The sequence below is a fragment of the Alosa alosa genome, chromosome 2 (assembly GCF_017589495.1).
Source record: "Alosa alosa isolate M-15738 ecotype Scorff River chromosome 2, AALO_Geno_1.1, whole genome shotgun sequence".
NCBI lineage: Eukaryota > Metazoa > Chordata > Actinopteri > Clupeiformes > Clupeidae > Alosa > Alosa alosa.
In genome coordinates, this window is record NC_063190.1 from 35,323,433 (window position 1) to 35,339,818 (window position 16,386).

Sequence of the window (16,386 nt, forward strand, 5' to 3'; positions counted from 1 at the left end):
GGTTTTCCTAATAGATCTCAGCATGGTCCTAGCACGCACACACACACACACACACACACACACACACACACTTCTGCGCCGCAGTTATGCAGTAAATGCTCGAAAGGAACCCTCTAAAGTAGTACCAGAATGAACCTTCTAAAGTAGTACCAGAATGAACCTTCTAAAGTAGTTTTAAGCAACATGGCCTCTAAGTCTTTGTTTACATCGGCATCATGCACGTTTTATGTCATGACTACACACATGGGATCATTTTGATTGTCTGAACTAACATATATGTATGTTTATATATATATACACATATATAAAAAGAGAAATATAAATATAAAAATATTTCAGAACAGACACTTGTCCCATCTGCGTTATATCATATTATATAATATAAATATTATGTGCAATATGTTATATCATATTATATAATATAAATATTATGTGCAATATGTTTCAGTAGGTAACAGTGGGACACCTCGGACAGGACTCCAATGCGGACGCAAGCTGGGGATGTGGACCGGGCGTGACGGGAACAGGGCGACGGGGGTACTGTAGGTGAGGACGGCGCATAGCACACCTGTCCCACCTGGTAGACCTCTTCACCTTTTGCTATGCCTTGGATGGCAAGCACATGGACAGCTTGGCTATAGTGAAAATATACATTCCAATATTTATATAGAGGTGTGGTTTTTTTGTCTTGCTTTTTAAAAATACAAATGTGCAAATATTGTAAACAAATGGAATCCTCTGTGTTGGGCCACTCCGGGGTGGGGAGGGTTGGGGGCAGTAGGCAGGATTTCGGGGGGGCAGCTTTGGGAGGGTTGGCCAGGGGGTGCGGAGGGGCAGGGGTGGGCATCTCGGCGAGGGGGCACAGAAGGGGCAAGGGTGGGCATCTTGGGGTGGGCATCTCGGCGAGGGAGCAGGAATGGGCATCTCGGTGGGCACCTCACTCTCACAGCCTGGTGGGTTCCTCATCACTGTCGCTGCAGTTCCCACAGCACTCCTGTAGAGGGCGACACAGAGGAGCGCTTTGAGCAGCTCACACAGGAACAGCTGAAATACCAGAGAGGCTGGACACTCTATCCCATATTTACAGGGTATCCCAATACAACCCAGTAAACTATTAGCAAGTGGTAAACCTCCTAATAGAAGAGTCCTTTGTTTTTAAGAGAATGAAGTCATAGGTCTCCTCTATTAGAGGGTTTACCATGTAAACAGTATCAACTTCAGTGGCAGATGAAACTCTGTTATTACATTGATATTATTAAAGTACTATATTGTTCTTTGAGGGCAAAAATTATCCCCAAACCCAGAATAGACCAAACAGTATACGATAGAGTTCTGAGACATGGCAGCTGGCTTAGCTACATTTACCAGTTCACTTTGGGGGGAGTTTAAATAGGCCATTTGGTAGCCTACTAGAGTTATTTCTCTGTGACTATTCTGTACGTTAATCTGCCTTGCTGTTTTATTTTGAATCTCCCCTGGTCTTACCTGTCTCCCGAAGAGCCTCTGTAGCAGGCCCTGTTTGGGTGGGGTTGAGGGCTGTGTGTGTGTGTGTGTGTGTGTGTACCTGTCTCCCGAAGAGCCTCTGTAGCAGGCCCTGTTTGGGTGGGGGTGAGGGCTGTCCTCTCCAGTCCAGGTCAGGGGGGATGCTTCCGTCTGGGTTGAGGACGTTGAGCTCTTGAAAGCACTCCGACTCGATCATCTGCACACACACACACATAACACGACACACGGGCTTGTGAGTGTACAGTTGCCTTGGCAACCAAGGCCCTGGCTGTGATTGGACAGCGAGCTGAAGAGGCCAGCACGAGGATGGCCTGTGATGCAATCAGAGATACGGAGCCTGATGAGCTAGTCACGAAACCTGGAGCACAGCATTTAACCACGCCACGCCACGCCAATGCAACGCCAGGACACGCCACGCCAGAACACGCCAGGACACGACACGCCAGGACGCATGAGTTAGTCACCAGTGACACACATGAGTTAGTCAATGCCAGGGGCGCATGAGTTAGTCACGCCAGGACACATGAGTTAGTCACGCCAGGACACGCCACGCCAGAACACGCCACGCCAGGACGCATGAGTTAGTCACGCCAGGACGCATGAGTTAGTCACGCCAGGACGCATGAGTTAGTCACGCCAGGACGCATGAGTTAGTCACGGCAGGACACGCCACGCCAGAACACGCCACACCAGGACACGGCAGGACGCATGAGTTAGTCACGCCAGGACACGCCAGGACGCATGAGTTAGTCACGCCAGGACACGCCAGGACGCATGAGTTAGTCACGCCAGGACACATGAGTTAGTCACGCCAGGACACGCCACGCCAGAACACGCCAAGACACGCCACGCCAGGACACGCCAGGACGCATGAGTTAGTCACGCCAGGACACATGAGTTAGTCACGCCAGGACGCATGAGTTAGTCACGCCAGGACGCATGGGAGTCTCGTAACCAGGAGAACAGCATTCCTAACCACGCCAGGACACATGGCGTTTCCAGAGTGATACGACATGAGGGATATGAGCAAGACCAACAAGGCAGTCCATCACATTGTGCTATGTGTGTGAAGGTCTTCTACACACTCACACACACGAGAGCATTTAATTAGCTATTTCAGAACATGACATCAATCAGTGTGGAAACTTTTTTTTATGAATATGATGATAATAACAGCAGCATGCATTAAGCTTAACACTATTTATGCATAACAGCATTACTCTATTGATGTACAGTATCTCTAAACCCTCCTACACACAAAAATATGATGCATCTTACTCAATGCAACATCAGTAATCTCATGTGACGGCTGATCCCCCATCTTACATCTGCCCCTTTCTGCACTGTATGTGCTGACGTCATTGAGTAGGCACATGCTATACACCGATACCGTCCGATATACGATCCATCAGCCACTGGGCTGGACTCTAACTGGGCTGAAATTCAGCTGCAGTCTCCCATTCCACTTCTGTAACAGCAGCCCCTCCTAGTGGTCCCTTATTGCCCTGCTATTTACCAACTTCAGGGCAGATACAGTTCAGGACAAATCAAGAGACCACTGCAAAATGATCAGCTTTTCTCTGATGTTACTATTTATACGTATGTGTAAAATTAGCAATTTTGTATTATTCGTTCAAAAAGGAGCCTGTTTCGTTCAGTTCTCGCCGTGCACTTCACCCCAGCTGCCTTTTGCCCTTCTTTCTGTACGTTATTTTGAGGTCATCCTACCGTTGCTGAGTGACATTCCAATGAGTTGACGTCATCCAGGTTATTCAGATCAGACCCTCTGCTGGTCTGTAGCTTTGTCGTCCCCAGTGTCTGCTGCTTGACCTTTGACCTTGTTCTTATGAGCCGCCCTCTTAGAAATGTTAAGGATGGAAGCCTGCCACTCCCTGTACCGCTCTGTCAGTAAAGCCAGAATTGAACCCTCCTTTCACTCACTCAAAAGCTTTCTTTTCAACTCTTTTGCCATGGTCAATAGTTATTTTTGATTCCTGATTACTTTTGATGTACTATTAGCACTGTTTTTGCCATCCAGATGGTCCTATTGCAAGAGGATAGTGATGACCACAGCAGGTTTTCATACTTTTCCTCGTTTAATAAGATTTGGTTCAGGTGATCACCTAATCAGCACCTTAGTAAGTAGAATGAGGTGTGCTTGTGTTGATATTCAACAGACATTGGGATGGAATGGCTGTCATACTTGCAGAGATGCTGATTTCAGTAAAAATTGCACTGGTCTCTTAATGTTTTCCAGAGCTGTATTTTATTGTGCACCTGTGACTGGTGACACAGAACTCTCTTATGATGCGTAGGGCTTAATATAACGCCTCTACATCTTTACACAGGTAGAAGTGCACAGATATTAAAATTTAATAACTGTGTCCCCTTTAGCAGCAATGAATGGGTGCAACACATTTGCACATTGGTGGTGGTTAGTGAGGTTCACTGTAAAGCAGTGTTTCTTCACTGGCTGGGGACACTGCACCGTACACCGGCGACCCGGGTTCGATTCCCGCCCCGTGGTCCTTTCCGGATCCCACCCCTACTCTCTCTCCCACTCACTTCCTGTCATTCTCCACTATCCTGTTGCAGTAGAGACATAAAAGCCCCCCCCTCAAAAAAAAAAAAAAAAAAAATGAGAGCATGAAACTATCAAAACAAAAATGCGACATGGAAACTAAGTACCCCTGTCAAAGGCAAACCTGTCGAGCACTTTGAAAGGTGACATCAGGAGTTGAAGACTTCACAAATGTAATGCCAAACATCAGCACGCTCCAAACAAGTAGGCCTACAGGCACTTTGCGTGTCTTAGCATGCAGCTCACCGTATCCGTTGGCTTGAGTGAACATGGGGAATTGTGGGTCCCAAAGCCAGACCAGTTAAGAAGCACACTGGAGTATAGCTTGTGTGAAGCACACTGGTGTATAGCATGTGTGAAGCACACTGGAGTATAGCATGTGTGAAGCACACTGGAGTATAGCATGTGTGAAGCACACTGGAGTATAGCATGTGTGAAGCACACTGGTGTATAGCATGTGTGAACCACACTGGTGTATAGCATGTGTGAAGCACACTGGAGTATAGCATGTGTGAACCACACTGGTGTATAGCATGTGTGAACCACACTGGAGTATAGCATGTGTGAACCACACTGGAGTATAGCATGTGTGGACCACACTGGTGTATAGCATGTGTGAAGCACACTGGAGTATAGCATGTGTGAACCAGCACACTGGTGTATAGCATGTGTGAAGCACACTGGTGTATAGCATGTGTGAAGCACACTGGTGTATAGCATGTGTGAACCACACTGGAGTATAGCATGTGTGAAGCACACTGGAGTATAGCATGTGTGAAGCACACTGGTGTATAGCATGTGTGAAGCACACTGGAGTATAGCATGTGTGAAGCACACTGGAGTATAGCATGTGTGAAGCACACTGGAGTATAGCATGTGTGAAGCACACTGGTGTATAGCATGTGTGAACCACACTGGAGTATAGCATGTGTGAACCACACTGGTGTATAGCATGTGTGAAGCACACTGGAGTATAGCATGTGTGAACCACACTGGTGTATGGCATGTGTGGACCAGCACACTGGTGTATAGCATGTGTGGACCACACTGGTGTATAGCATGTGTGAAGCACACTGGTGTATAGCATGTGTGAACCACACTGGTGTATAGCATGTGTGGACCAGCACACTGGTGTATAGCATGTGTGGACCACACTGGTGTATAGCATGTGTGAACCCCTGCTCTGCTGTAAAGCTCTTTGGGTGCCTTGATGAAGCACTAAATGCAAGTTGTTGATGCTATTGTTCAGATTATTCCTGATTGCCTTGCTGTGTAATCTTGTGTGTATATGATTGTATATGATGTCATTTTGTGTGTATATGATGTGTAAGCTTGTGTGTATATAATGTATAATCTTGTGTGTATATAATGTGCAATCTTGTGTGTATATAGTATATAATGTGTACGCTTGTGTGTATATAATGTGTAATCTTGTGTGTATATAATGTGTAAGCTTGTGTGTATATAATGTGTAATCTTGTGTGTATATAATGTGTAATCTTGTGTGTATATAGTATATAATGTGTAAGCTTGTGTGTATATAATGTGTAATCTTGTGTGTATATAATGTGTAATCTTGTGTGTATATAATGTGTAAGCTTGTGTGTGTATATAATGTGTAATCTTGTGTGTATATAATGTGTAATCTTGTGTGTATATAGTAAATAATGTGTAAGCTTGTGTGTATATAATGTGTAATCTTGTGTGTATATAATGTGTAATCTTGTGTGTATATAATGTGTAAGCTTGTGTGTATATAATGTGCAAGCTTGTGTGTATATAGTATATAATGTGTAAGCTTGTGTGTATATAATGTGTAATCTTGTGTGTATATATAATGTGTAATCTTGTGTGTATATATAATGTGTAATCTTGTGTGTATATAATGTGTAATCTTGTGTGTATATAGTATATAATGTGTAAGCTTGTGTGTATATAATGTGTAATCTTGTGTGTATATAGTATATAATGTGTAATCTTGTGTGTATATATAATGTGTAATCTTGTGTGTATATAATGTGTAATCTTGTGTGTATATAATGTGTAATCTTGTGTGTATATAGTATATAATGTGTAAGCTTGTGTGTATATAATGTGTAATCTTGTGTGTATATAGTATATAATGTGTAATCTTGTGTGTATATAATGTGTAATCTTGTGTGTATATAGTATATAATGTGTAATCTTGTGTGTATATAATGTGTAATCTTGTGTGTGTATATAATGTGTAATCTTGTGTGTATATAATGTGTAATCTTGTGTGTATATAATGTGTAATCTTGTATGTATATAGTATATAATGTGTAATCTTGTGTGTATATAATGTGTAATCTTGTGTGTATATAATGTGTAATCTTGTGTGTATATAATGTGTAAGCTTGTGTGTATATAGTATATAATGTGTAATCTTGTGTGTATATAATGTGTAATCTTGTGTGTATATAATGTGTAAGCTTGTGTGTGTATATAATGTGTAAACTTGTGTGTATATAATGTGTAATCTTGTGTGTATATAGTATATAATGTGTAATCTTGTGTGTATATAATGTGTAATCTTGTGTGTATATGATGTAATCTTGTGTGTATATAATGTGTAATCTTGTGTGTATATAATGTGTAATCTTGTGTGTATATAATGTGTAATCTTGTGTGTATATAATGTGTAAGCTTGTATGTGTATATAATGTGTAATCTCGTGTGTATATAATGTGTAATCTTGTGTGTATATAGTATATAATGTGTAAGCTTGTGTGTATATAATGTGTAATCTTGTGTGTATATAATGTGTAATCTTATTATTGTAATAATGTGTAAGCTTGTGTGTATATAGTATATAATGTGTAATCTTGTGTGTATATAATGTGTAATCTTGTGTGTATATAATGTGTAATCTTGTGTGTATATATAATGTGTAATCTTGTGTGTATATAATGTGTAATCTTGTGTGTATTTAGTATATAATGTGTAAGCTTGTGTGTATAGAATGTGTAATCTTGTGTGTATATAGTATATAATGTGTAATCTTGTGTGTATATAATGTGTAATCTTGTGTGTATATAGTATATAATGTGTAATCGTGTGTGTATATAATGTGTAATCTTGTGTGTATATAATGTGTAAGCTTGTGTGTGTATATAATGTGTAAGCTTGTGTGTATATAATGTGTAATCTTGTGTGTATATAATGTGTAATCTTGTGTGTATATAGTATATAATGTGTAATCTTGTGTGTATATAATGTGTAATCTTGTGTGTATATAATGTGTAATCTTGTGTGTATATAATGTGTAATCTTGTGTGTATATAATGTGTAAGCTTGTGTGTATATAATGTGTAATCTTGTGTGTATATAATGTGTAAGCTTGTGTGTGTATATAATGTGTAAGCTTGTGTGTGTATATAATGTGTAAGCTTGTGTGTGTATATAATGTGTAATCTTGTGTGTATATAATGTGTAAGCTTGTGTGTATATAATGTGTAAGCTTGTGTGTATATAATGTGTAATCTTGTGTGTATATAGTATATAATGTGTAATCTTGTGTGTATATAATGTGTAATCTTGTGTGTATATAATGTGTAAGCTTGTGTGTATATAATGTGTATATAATGTGTAATCTTGTGTGTATATAATGTGTAATCTTGTGTGTATATAGTATATAATGTGTAATCTTGTGTGTATATAATGTGTAATCTTGTGTGTATATAATGTGTAAGCTTGTGTGTGTATATAATGTGTAAGCTTGTGTGTGTATATAATGTGTAATCTTGTGTGTATATAATGTGTAATCTTGTGTGTATATAGTATATATTGTGTAATCTTGTGTGTATATAATGTGTAATCTTGTGTGTATATAATGTGTAATCTTGTGTGTATATAATGTGTAATCTTGTGTGTATATAATGTGTAAGCTTGTGTGTGTATATAATGTGTAAGCTTGTGTGTATATAATGTGTAAGCTTGTGTGTATATAATGTGTAATCTTGTGTGTATATATGTATATAATGTGTAATCTTGTGTGTATATAATGTGTAACAACAATATGGCTGTTTTACGTGCATCACTTCCTACACTATACCTTACAACCCCCTCCCCCACCTCCACTTCTGTGTAAGCAAAGCCAATGCTGCCAGTAGCCAGCCAGCACGGGGCTGTGACTGGGCCATAACTGGGCCGTGACCTCTGTCTCTCACCTCATTCTGCCAGGGGATGGACACACTGCCCGTGGACACTTTGCTGTAGAAGGACTCGTCTTTGGGCTCCAGCTCGACACCTTTCACCGTGGAGAACTGCTCGATGTCCAACACGTCCTTACAGTAGATGGCCTGAGGCTACACACACACACACACACACACACAACACATGAAGGTAGATGAGGGTATGACATAGATGTAAAACACATGAGTGGAGTAGAGAGAAGAAGAGTGTGTGTGTGTGTGTGTGTGACTGTGTGTGTGTCTGTCTGTCTGTGTGTGTGTATGTCTGTCTGTGTGTGTGTCTGTCTGTCTGTCTGTCTGTGTGTGTGACTGTGTGTGTGTGTGTGTCTTACGTCAGGGATGAATGGGGCCTCCTGCATGCCCGCCTCCAGCCGCTTGAAGTTGATGGAGCGGAAGATCATATGACTTTTCACCTCTGAGGCTCCGCCTCCTAAACAGCCAAGCCTCTCGTTGGGGTCTTTGGCTAGCAACTGAGGACACACACACACACACACACACACACACACACACACACACACACACACACACACACAGTGAACATATGTATAGTATAGTATAGTATATAGGGAAATTTGGTCTCTGCATTAGTGAAACACAAACAGCACACAGTGAGCACACAGTGAGGTGAAGCACACACTAATCCCGGCGCAGTGAGCTGCCTGCTACAATGGCGGCGCTCGGGGAGCAGTGAGGGGTTAGGTGCCTTGCTCAAGGGCACTTCAGCCGCGGCCCACTGGTCGGGGCTCGAACCGGCAACCCTCCGGTTACAAGTCCAGAGTGCTAACCAGTGGGCCACGGCTGCCCCCTATGTTGCACAAGCGTCCAAGTGTTCAAGACATGAGTAGCCCTAAACAAAAATAATTCCAATTTTACCACACGTCCATTTCTATTTTATGATTCTGGTTGTGTGATGAGACATATTTATATTATTTCTATTTTATGATTCTGATTGTGTCAGCCTTGCTGCTGTCCATCAGATGATTAATAATGAGACATATTATTTCTATTTTATGATTCTGATTGTGTGATGAGACATATTTATATTATTTCTATTTTATGATTCTGATTGTGTCAGCCTTGCTGCTGTCCATCAGATGACTAATGATGAGGTGGGAGGCATCCACAGGAAGCTGGGCCAGCTGACCCTCTGACCTTCTCTGGTTCCGTGCCCACGTTAAGCGACACTGCGCCTAGTTCTCTGGTTCAGTGCCAGTTCTCTGGTTCCGTGCCCACGTTAAGCTACACGCAGGCCCAGTTCTCTGGTTCCGTGCCAACGTTAAGCTACACGCAGGCCCAGTTCTCTGGCGGTTCTCTTGAGTCTGTCCAGAGCCCTGTAACTGCATCAGGCTGATGGAACTCTACTAGACTCTCCCTGATTCAAGAGAGAGAGAGTAGCCCAGACATCCTCCACTCATCTCCCCTCCTTTCCTCTCCTCTCCTCTCCCCTCCCTCTCCACTCCTCCTCTCCTCTCCTCCACTCCTCTCTCCTTTCCCCTCAACTCATCAGGCAGGCCAGACTAATGCAGAGGGGCTCCTGTCTTCTGTCTCATATGGCGCTGCACTGTGGGCCAGAGCCAGGCCAGAGCTCACTGACTGCTGTTAGGTGCTCTAATGGTCGCCTGTGGTCACTTCCTGCTGTAGAGACAGTCTGTGGCTCAGAGATCCGCTCGGAGCGCCAGAGTGGAGTACAAGTGCACACACACACGCACCCACACGCACCCACACACACACACACACACTAGACACTACTCTCCAATCTGATCTCATTCTGAGACTAAAAGCCCACATACACACGCATACCTCCAATCCAATGTGCACTCATCCTAAGAACCAAACACACACACACACACACACACACACACACACACACAAAGTGCTCCGACTCCACTGACTCAACTGCACTTCACTCCCATATTGAACTCTTCCTGAAACCCAAGACCTTAAAGGCTCCAGCTCTCCAATGCAGTCACACTACTTCCACTGAGTCTACAGCCCTTATGTATGATGTCATACAGAACTACTTCCACTATGATGTCACACAGAACTACTTCCACATACCTAGCGTTCATGGGCTTCGGAAAAACCTTTTCCCCAGTTAAAACATCATCATTCTGTGTCATTCACGTCACGTAATGTGTGAGTCAGAGGTCGGAAACTGGGGCTAGATTTTGCTAACAGAGTTGCCCAGTTAGGGGCTCGTCATCACTTTTTTGTCGTCACATTGTAGTTCGTTTGTAGTCCATGTGGCCTTTCATGTCCAACAGTTTTAATGTAAACTTGGGAATTTGCTGTTTTTGTTACTTGAAAGCTGCATATCTTTCTTTCACAAGCGTCTTACATTATATTTTAAGCAAATACAGTTGTTTATTTAGGATTAGTGAGTATGTTTTAACCTTTGTTGTGGCATCCGTGTTTGTCACACATTCCGACGGCAAAGTACATGAACACTGTGGGAAAAACAAAGTAGCCACGGGGGCGATCCTTGTCATTCCGAAGTGCCATGAATGCACCATGAGTCTACAGCCCTTATGTATGATGTCACACAGAACTACTTCCACTGAGTCTACAGCCCTTATGTATGATGTCACACAGAACTACTTCCACTGAGTCTACAGCCCTTATGTATGATGTCACACATAACTACTTCCACTATGATGTCACACAGAACTACTTCCACTGAGTCTACAGCCCTTATGTATGATGTCACACAGAACTACTTCCACTATGATGTCACACAGAACTACTTCCACTGAGTCTACAGCCCTTATGTATGATGTCACACAGAACTACTTCCACTATGATGTCACACAGAACTACTTCCACTGGGTCTGCAGCCCTTATGCATGATGTCACACAGAACTTCCACTGAGTCTACAGCCCTTATGCATGATGTCACACAGAACTACTGCATGATGTCACACAGAACTACTTTCACTGGGTCTGCAGCCCTTATGTATGAGGTCACACAGAAGCTCAACGAGAACGCCGTCTGCACACATGATGGAGTCATGACTGAAAGGTCGTGTTGTGTGTGAGTGTGTGTGTGTGTGTGTGTGTGTGCGTGTGCGTGTGCGTGTGCATGTGCATGTGCGTGAGTGTGTGTGTGTGTGTGTGTGAGTGTGTGTGTGTGCGTGTGCATGTGCGTGAGTGTGTGTGTGTGTGTGTGTGTGAGTGTGCATGTGTGTGTGTGAGCGTGTGCATGTGCGTGAGTGTGTGTGTGTGTGAGTGTGTGCGTGCGTGCGTGTGCGTGTGTGTGTGCGCGCGCGTGTGGTACTGACCAGTCTGCAGAGGTCCTTGGCGTCGTCGGAGAACTTGCTGGAGTACTCCTCCTCCACCTCCCTGACCAGGCGCTCCACCTCCTCGCGCTTGATCTTCTTCTTGCGCTGCTGGAAGGGCGACTGGCCCTCGATCATCTCGTACAGCAGGCAGCCCAGAGCCCACCAGTCAGGGCTCAGCGTGTAGCGCTCGTTCTTCACCACCTCGGGGGCTACACGCGCGCGCACACACACACACACACACACACACACACACACACACATACATCAGGAGTGTACAACCAACACACACACACACACACACAAGTGTACAACCAACACAAACACACACACACATTAGGAGTGTACAACCAACACACACACACACACAAACACAAACGAGTGTACAACCAACACAAACACACACACACATTAGGAGTGTACAACCAACACACACACACACACACACACACACACAGACAGAACTCTTACCCATGTAGCCCACCGTTCCCACTCTGCCTTTAATGGTCTGGCCCTCTGGGATATGTACAGCCAGACCCAGGTCTGATATCCGGATATGCCCTGGAGAGAGAGAGAGAGAGAGAGAGAGAGAGAGAGAGAGAGAGAGGGAGGGAGAGAGAGAGAGAGAGAGAAAGAAAGAGTTAGCTTATAGCCAGGAATGGGCAAAAATACATCAAAATGTATTTTAAAATAAAATATGAAATATCCTAATTTTTTAAGTGTATCAAAATAAACTACAACATACAGTAGCCATGTATCAAAATAAACTACAACATACAGTAGCCATGTATCAAAATAAAATACTGTATTTTTGTATTTTGAAAATACTAAAAATACTCTTTAAAGCGAGCATGAAATCACTTTGCAAACCTTCCATATCTGTATATTTAATTAATTTCTTCATCAGTACACTGACTCTATTGATTAAGTGGACAGTGTTTGAGAGCAACAGCTTTTCTCTGCCTATGAAACATGCCATAAACCTATTAACAGTCAACAGATCAACTATGCTGACCTGCCTGTTACATGTCATCGCCTAAATAATGTATCCTAAATAATGCACTCAAAAAGTCAAGTCAAGTCCCTGACATTATCAACGCATGCCCAGATTGCTTGATATTGCACTGTGGAGCACTGTTGATCAGGAGGGATCATGACCCTTTTAGATGTTTTTTTAACTAAGTGGGTGCCGTGTAAGTGCTAAATGGTGTTATATCGATGCCAAGGGGGATAAATCATAAAACTGATGATAAAAGTTCTCAAGAAACCTGAGGTTGGTGTGAGAGGGAGTGTGCTGTGTGTGTGAGCAAGTCTGGGCAAATTATTCAGTCATTATTAAGTCAACGCCACGTTTATTCAAAAACACACCTAGAAAATATTCTGATACAAAATACAAAGCCATTTTCTTCAACCCAATACCTGTTTTAAAAGCATGTATCATAAATATGATCTATACCAGTCAGAACACACTAGAGCTGATCTGTACCAGTCAAAACACACTAGAGCTGATCTATACCAGTCAGAACACACTAGAGCTGATCTATACTAGTCCGAACACACTAGAGCTGATCTATACTGTACCAGTCAGAACACACTAGAGCTGATCTGTACCAGTCAGAACACACTAGAGCTGATCTATACCAGTCAGAACAGTCAGAACACACTAGAGCTGATCTATACTGTACCAGTCAGAACACACTAGAGCTGATCTATACTGTACCAGTCAGAACACACTAGAGCTGATCTATACTGTACCAGTCAGAACACAGAACAGTCAGAACACACTAGAGCTGATCTATACCAGTCAGAACAGTCAGAACACACTATAGCTGATGGAGTCTTTCCAGTAGTGGTGTGAGGTTAGAACTGCTGTGCTAGGGTCCCAGTGATTCCCACGCATTGGAGATCACCTCTCAGCAGCCACACGGCTGCCCTCTGCTGGCCTCCTGGTGAATAACCTTCAGGAGGACGGGCGTTGGAGGTGGAGACGGGAGGGAGGTCATGGCTTAGTGCCCACAGGGTGGACCGGACCAGCGCCCTCCTCCTCTACTGCTCCCCACCGTACCGGACCAGCGCCCTCCTCCTCTACTGCTCCCCACCGTACCGGTCAACTCTAGCACACCAGCCTGACCACATCACACAACTCTACACCAGCCTGACCACATCACATCACACAACTCTACACCAGCCTGACCACATCACACAACTCTACACCAGTCTGACCACATCACACAACTCTACACCAGCCTGACCACATCACACAACTCTACACCAGCCTGACCACATCACACAACTCTAGCACACCAGTCTGACCACATCACACAACTCCCCCCACATATACACACATACAGGATCTCCCCACACACACAGGATCTCCCCACACACACAGACATACAGGATCTCCCCACACACACAGGATCTCCCCACACACACAGACATACAGGATCTCCCCACACACACAGACATACAGGATCTCCCCACACACACAGGATCTCCCCACACATACAGGATCTCCCCACACACACAGACACACAGGATCTCCCCAGACACACAGGAACTCTAGAATATTCTACTCACCATGGTCATCCAACAGAATATTCTCAGGTTTGAGGTCCCTGCAAAAAAAAAAAGACAAAAACAGGCCTTATAATCAATGACTGAGCTGAAAAACAATGTTATGGCAGATCTGTTACTAAAAACAGCACTTCCTATACCACTCATAGAACATCTGTCACATGATGGTACCGTGCATAGAACATCTGTTATATTATGGTACCGTGCATAGAACATGTTATATGATGGTGCCGTACATATAACATCAGTCACATGATGGTACCGTGCATAGAACATGTTATATGATGGTGCCATACATATAACATCTGTCACATGATGGTACCGTGCATAGAACATCAGTTATATTATGGTACCGTACATAGAACATCTGTCACATGATGGTACCTTGCATAGAACATGTTATATGATGGTGCCATACATAGAACATCTGTCCCACGATGGTACCATGCATAGAACATCTGTCACATTGAGTTGGGGATGGGGACTATAATGTTGGTTGTTTTTGTCTTGTGAGAGGGACCTGTTTGTGCCCTGTCATTTGAGGTCATGGGAGTTTGGCAGTGATTTGCTGGTTAGTGTATATCTTGGCTGTGATCTTCCCTGATGTCCTGTTGTGTGCATATTTTGGTTATTATTACTAGTGATATCCTGTTTGGCAAGAACCGCATAACGAAATGCAAAAAAACAAAAAGCACACAGATGAGCCAGGGTACACACACACACACACACGCTCACACACACACACACATGCTCACACACACTCTCACAGACATACACACACACACACACATATGCACATGCACACGTGCACACACACACACACACACACACACACGCTCACACACACTCTCACAGACATACACACACACACACACACACATATGCACATGCACACGTGCACACACACACACACAGACACAGACACAGAGAGATAGTTTAACACAGACTGGATGATCTCTGTAGATATCTCCCTCACAGCCTAGAGTCCACCTTACAAGTGAGTGTGTGCTAGTTTCGTTGTTGCGTTTCATGTTTGATTGGTTTTGGCTGCCAGCTCTGCTGAAAGCATGCCATTCATCTCACTCTGAGCTAATGCATAGCTGGCTCCTCTCAACTCAGGAGCTCACAGGCACACTCATCAGGTCCGAGCTGCGGGCAACTCCATTTTAGCCTTCGTCATCTAATGATGGACTAATTGCCCAGCGGTCATCCTGCCATATCTGCCAAGACCTAAAGACTGGTGATAAAGGTTCTTCAAAAGGGCCTAGATCACTCTCACACTGGTGTTAAAGGTTCTTCAAAAGGGCCTAGATCACTCTCATACTGGTGATAAAGGTTCTTCAAAAGGGCCTAGATCACTCACACTGGTGTTAAAGGTTCTTTAAAAGGGCCTAGATCACCCTCATACTGGTGATAAAGGTTCTTCAAAAGGGCCTAGATCACTTTCACACTGGTGTTAAAGGTTCTTCAAAAAGGGCCTAGATCACTCTCATACTAGTGTTAAAGGTTCTTCAAGGACTAACTCAGCTTAGATATCATATAATCAGAAGAAGTTCAACTTAAAATACGCTTAGAGAATGTGTTACAGCAAGTCTGTGGTGGGTTGGATACAGGTGAAAGACATATCCTGGTAGATTATGCTGCTATCTGCATGGAGGCTAGTGAATGTGCCGGATATGGCTGACAGGGTATGACATCACAAAGAAATGGAATGCTCCGGAATCCTCCAGCATGCTTGGACAGAATGGCCTCTCCACAGACGTCAGTGCGCTCCGCTCAGTGAGATGGAAGTGGTGGAGAGGGACAGTAGAATTGCTCAAGGTGCGCCACCACAAAATGGAGAGCTTTATCCTGGAGAGGTCAAGAGAGCTCTGTGATGCACATCACTGTTGGAGAGGGAGGGTGGTGCTTACAGGGAGGAGGGAGGTGTGCAACCCGTGAGAAACTGCCTTACTGAATGAGTTCATTCATCATTGCACCGACACAGGTCAGTCCCACACACACACAGGTCAGAACCTGCTTGTCATCAGACATACCGTCCTCAGATTCAACAGGTCTGAGTCAACGAGCCTGTTCACATCTGGTTTAACAAGGTCTGAGTCAACGAGCCTGTTCACACACAGCACAGCACAGCACAGCACAGCACAGCACAGCACAGCACAAGTATTCAGTTTCAGCGCTGATGTTAAACTGGTTTGTTCCAGGGAAGAGGCTCTGAGGAGGATGCTGAAACAGGACT

The 16,386-nt window shown here is 43.7% G+C and overlaps 1 protein-coding gene across 1 annotated transcript in view; it reads right to left on the reverse strand.

Moving 5' to 3' along the window:
- Positions 1-532: 532 nt before the first annotated feature.
- The window catches only part of grk6 (G protein-coupled receptor kinase 6), a 70,020-nt gene continuing 54,166 nt past the window's right edge, over positions 533-16,386 (reverse strand). Inside the window, exons 10-16 of the mRNA XM_048233766.1 lie at positions 14,151-14,188; positions 12,045-12,134; positions 11,577-11,785; positions 8,631-8,768; positions 8,275-8,412; positions 1,565-1,699; positions 533-994 (exon numbers count right to left, since the gene is read on the reverse strand). Of these exons, the coding sequence (XP_048089723.1) occupies positions 944-994; positions 1,565-1,699; positions 8,275-8,412; positions 8,631-8,768; positions 11,577-11,785; positions 12,045-12,134; positions 14,151-14,188 (799 nt within the window). The 3' untranslated portion in view covers positions 533-943. The remainder of the gene's footprint in view (positions 995-1,564; positions 1,700-8,274; positions 8,413-8,630; positions 8,769-11,576; positions 11,786-12,044; positions 12,135-14,150; positions 14,189-16,386) is intronic.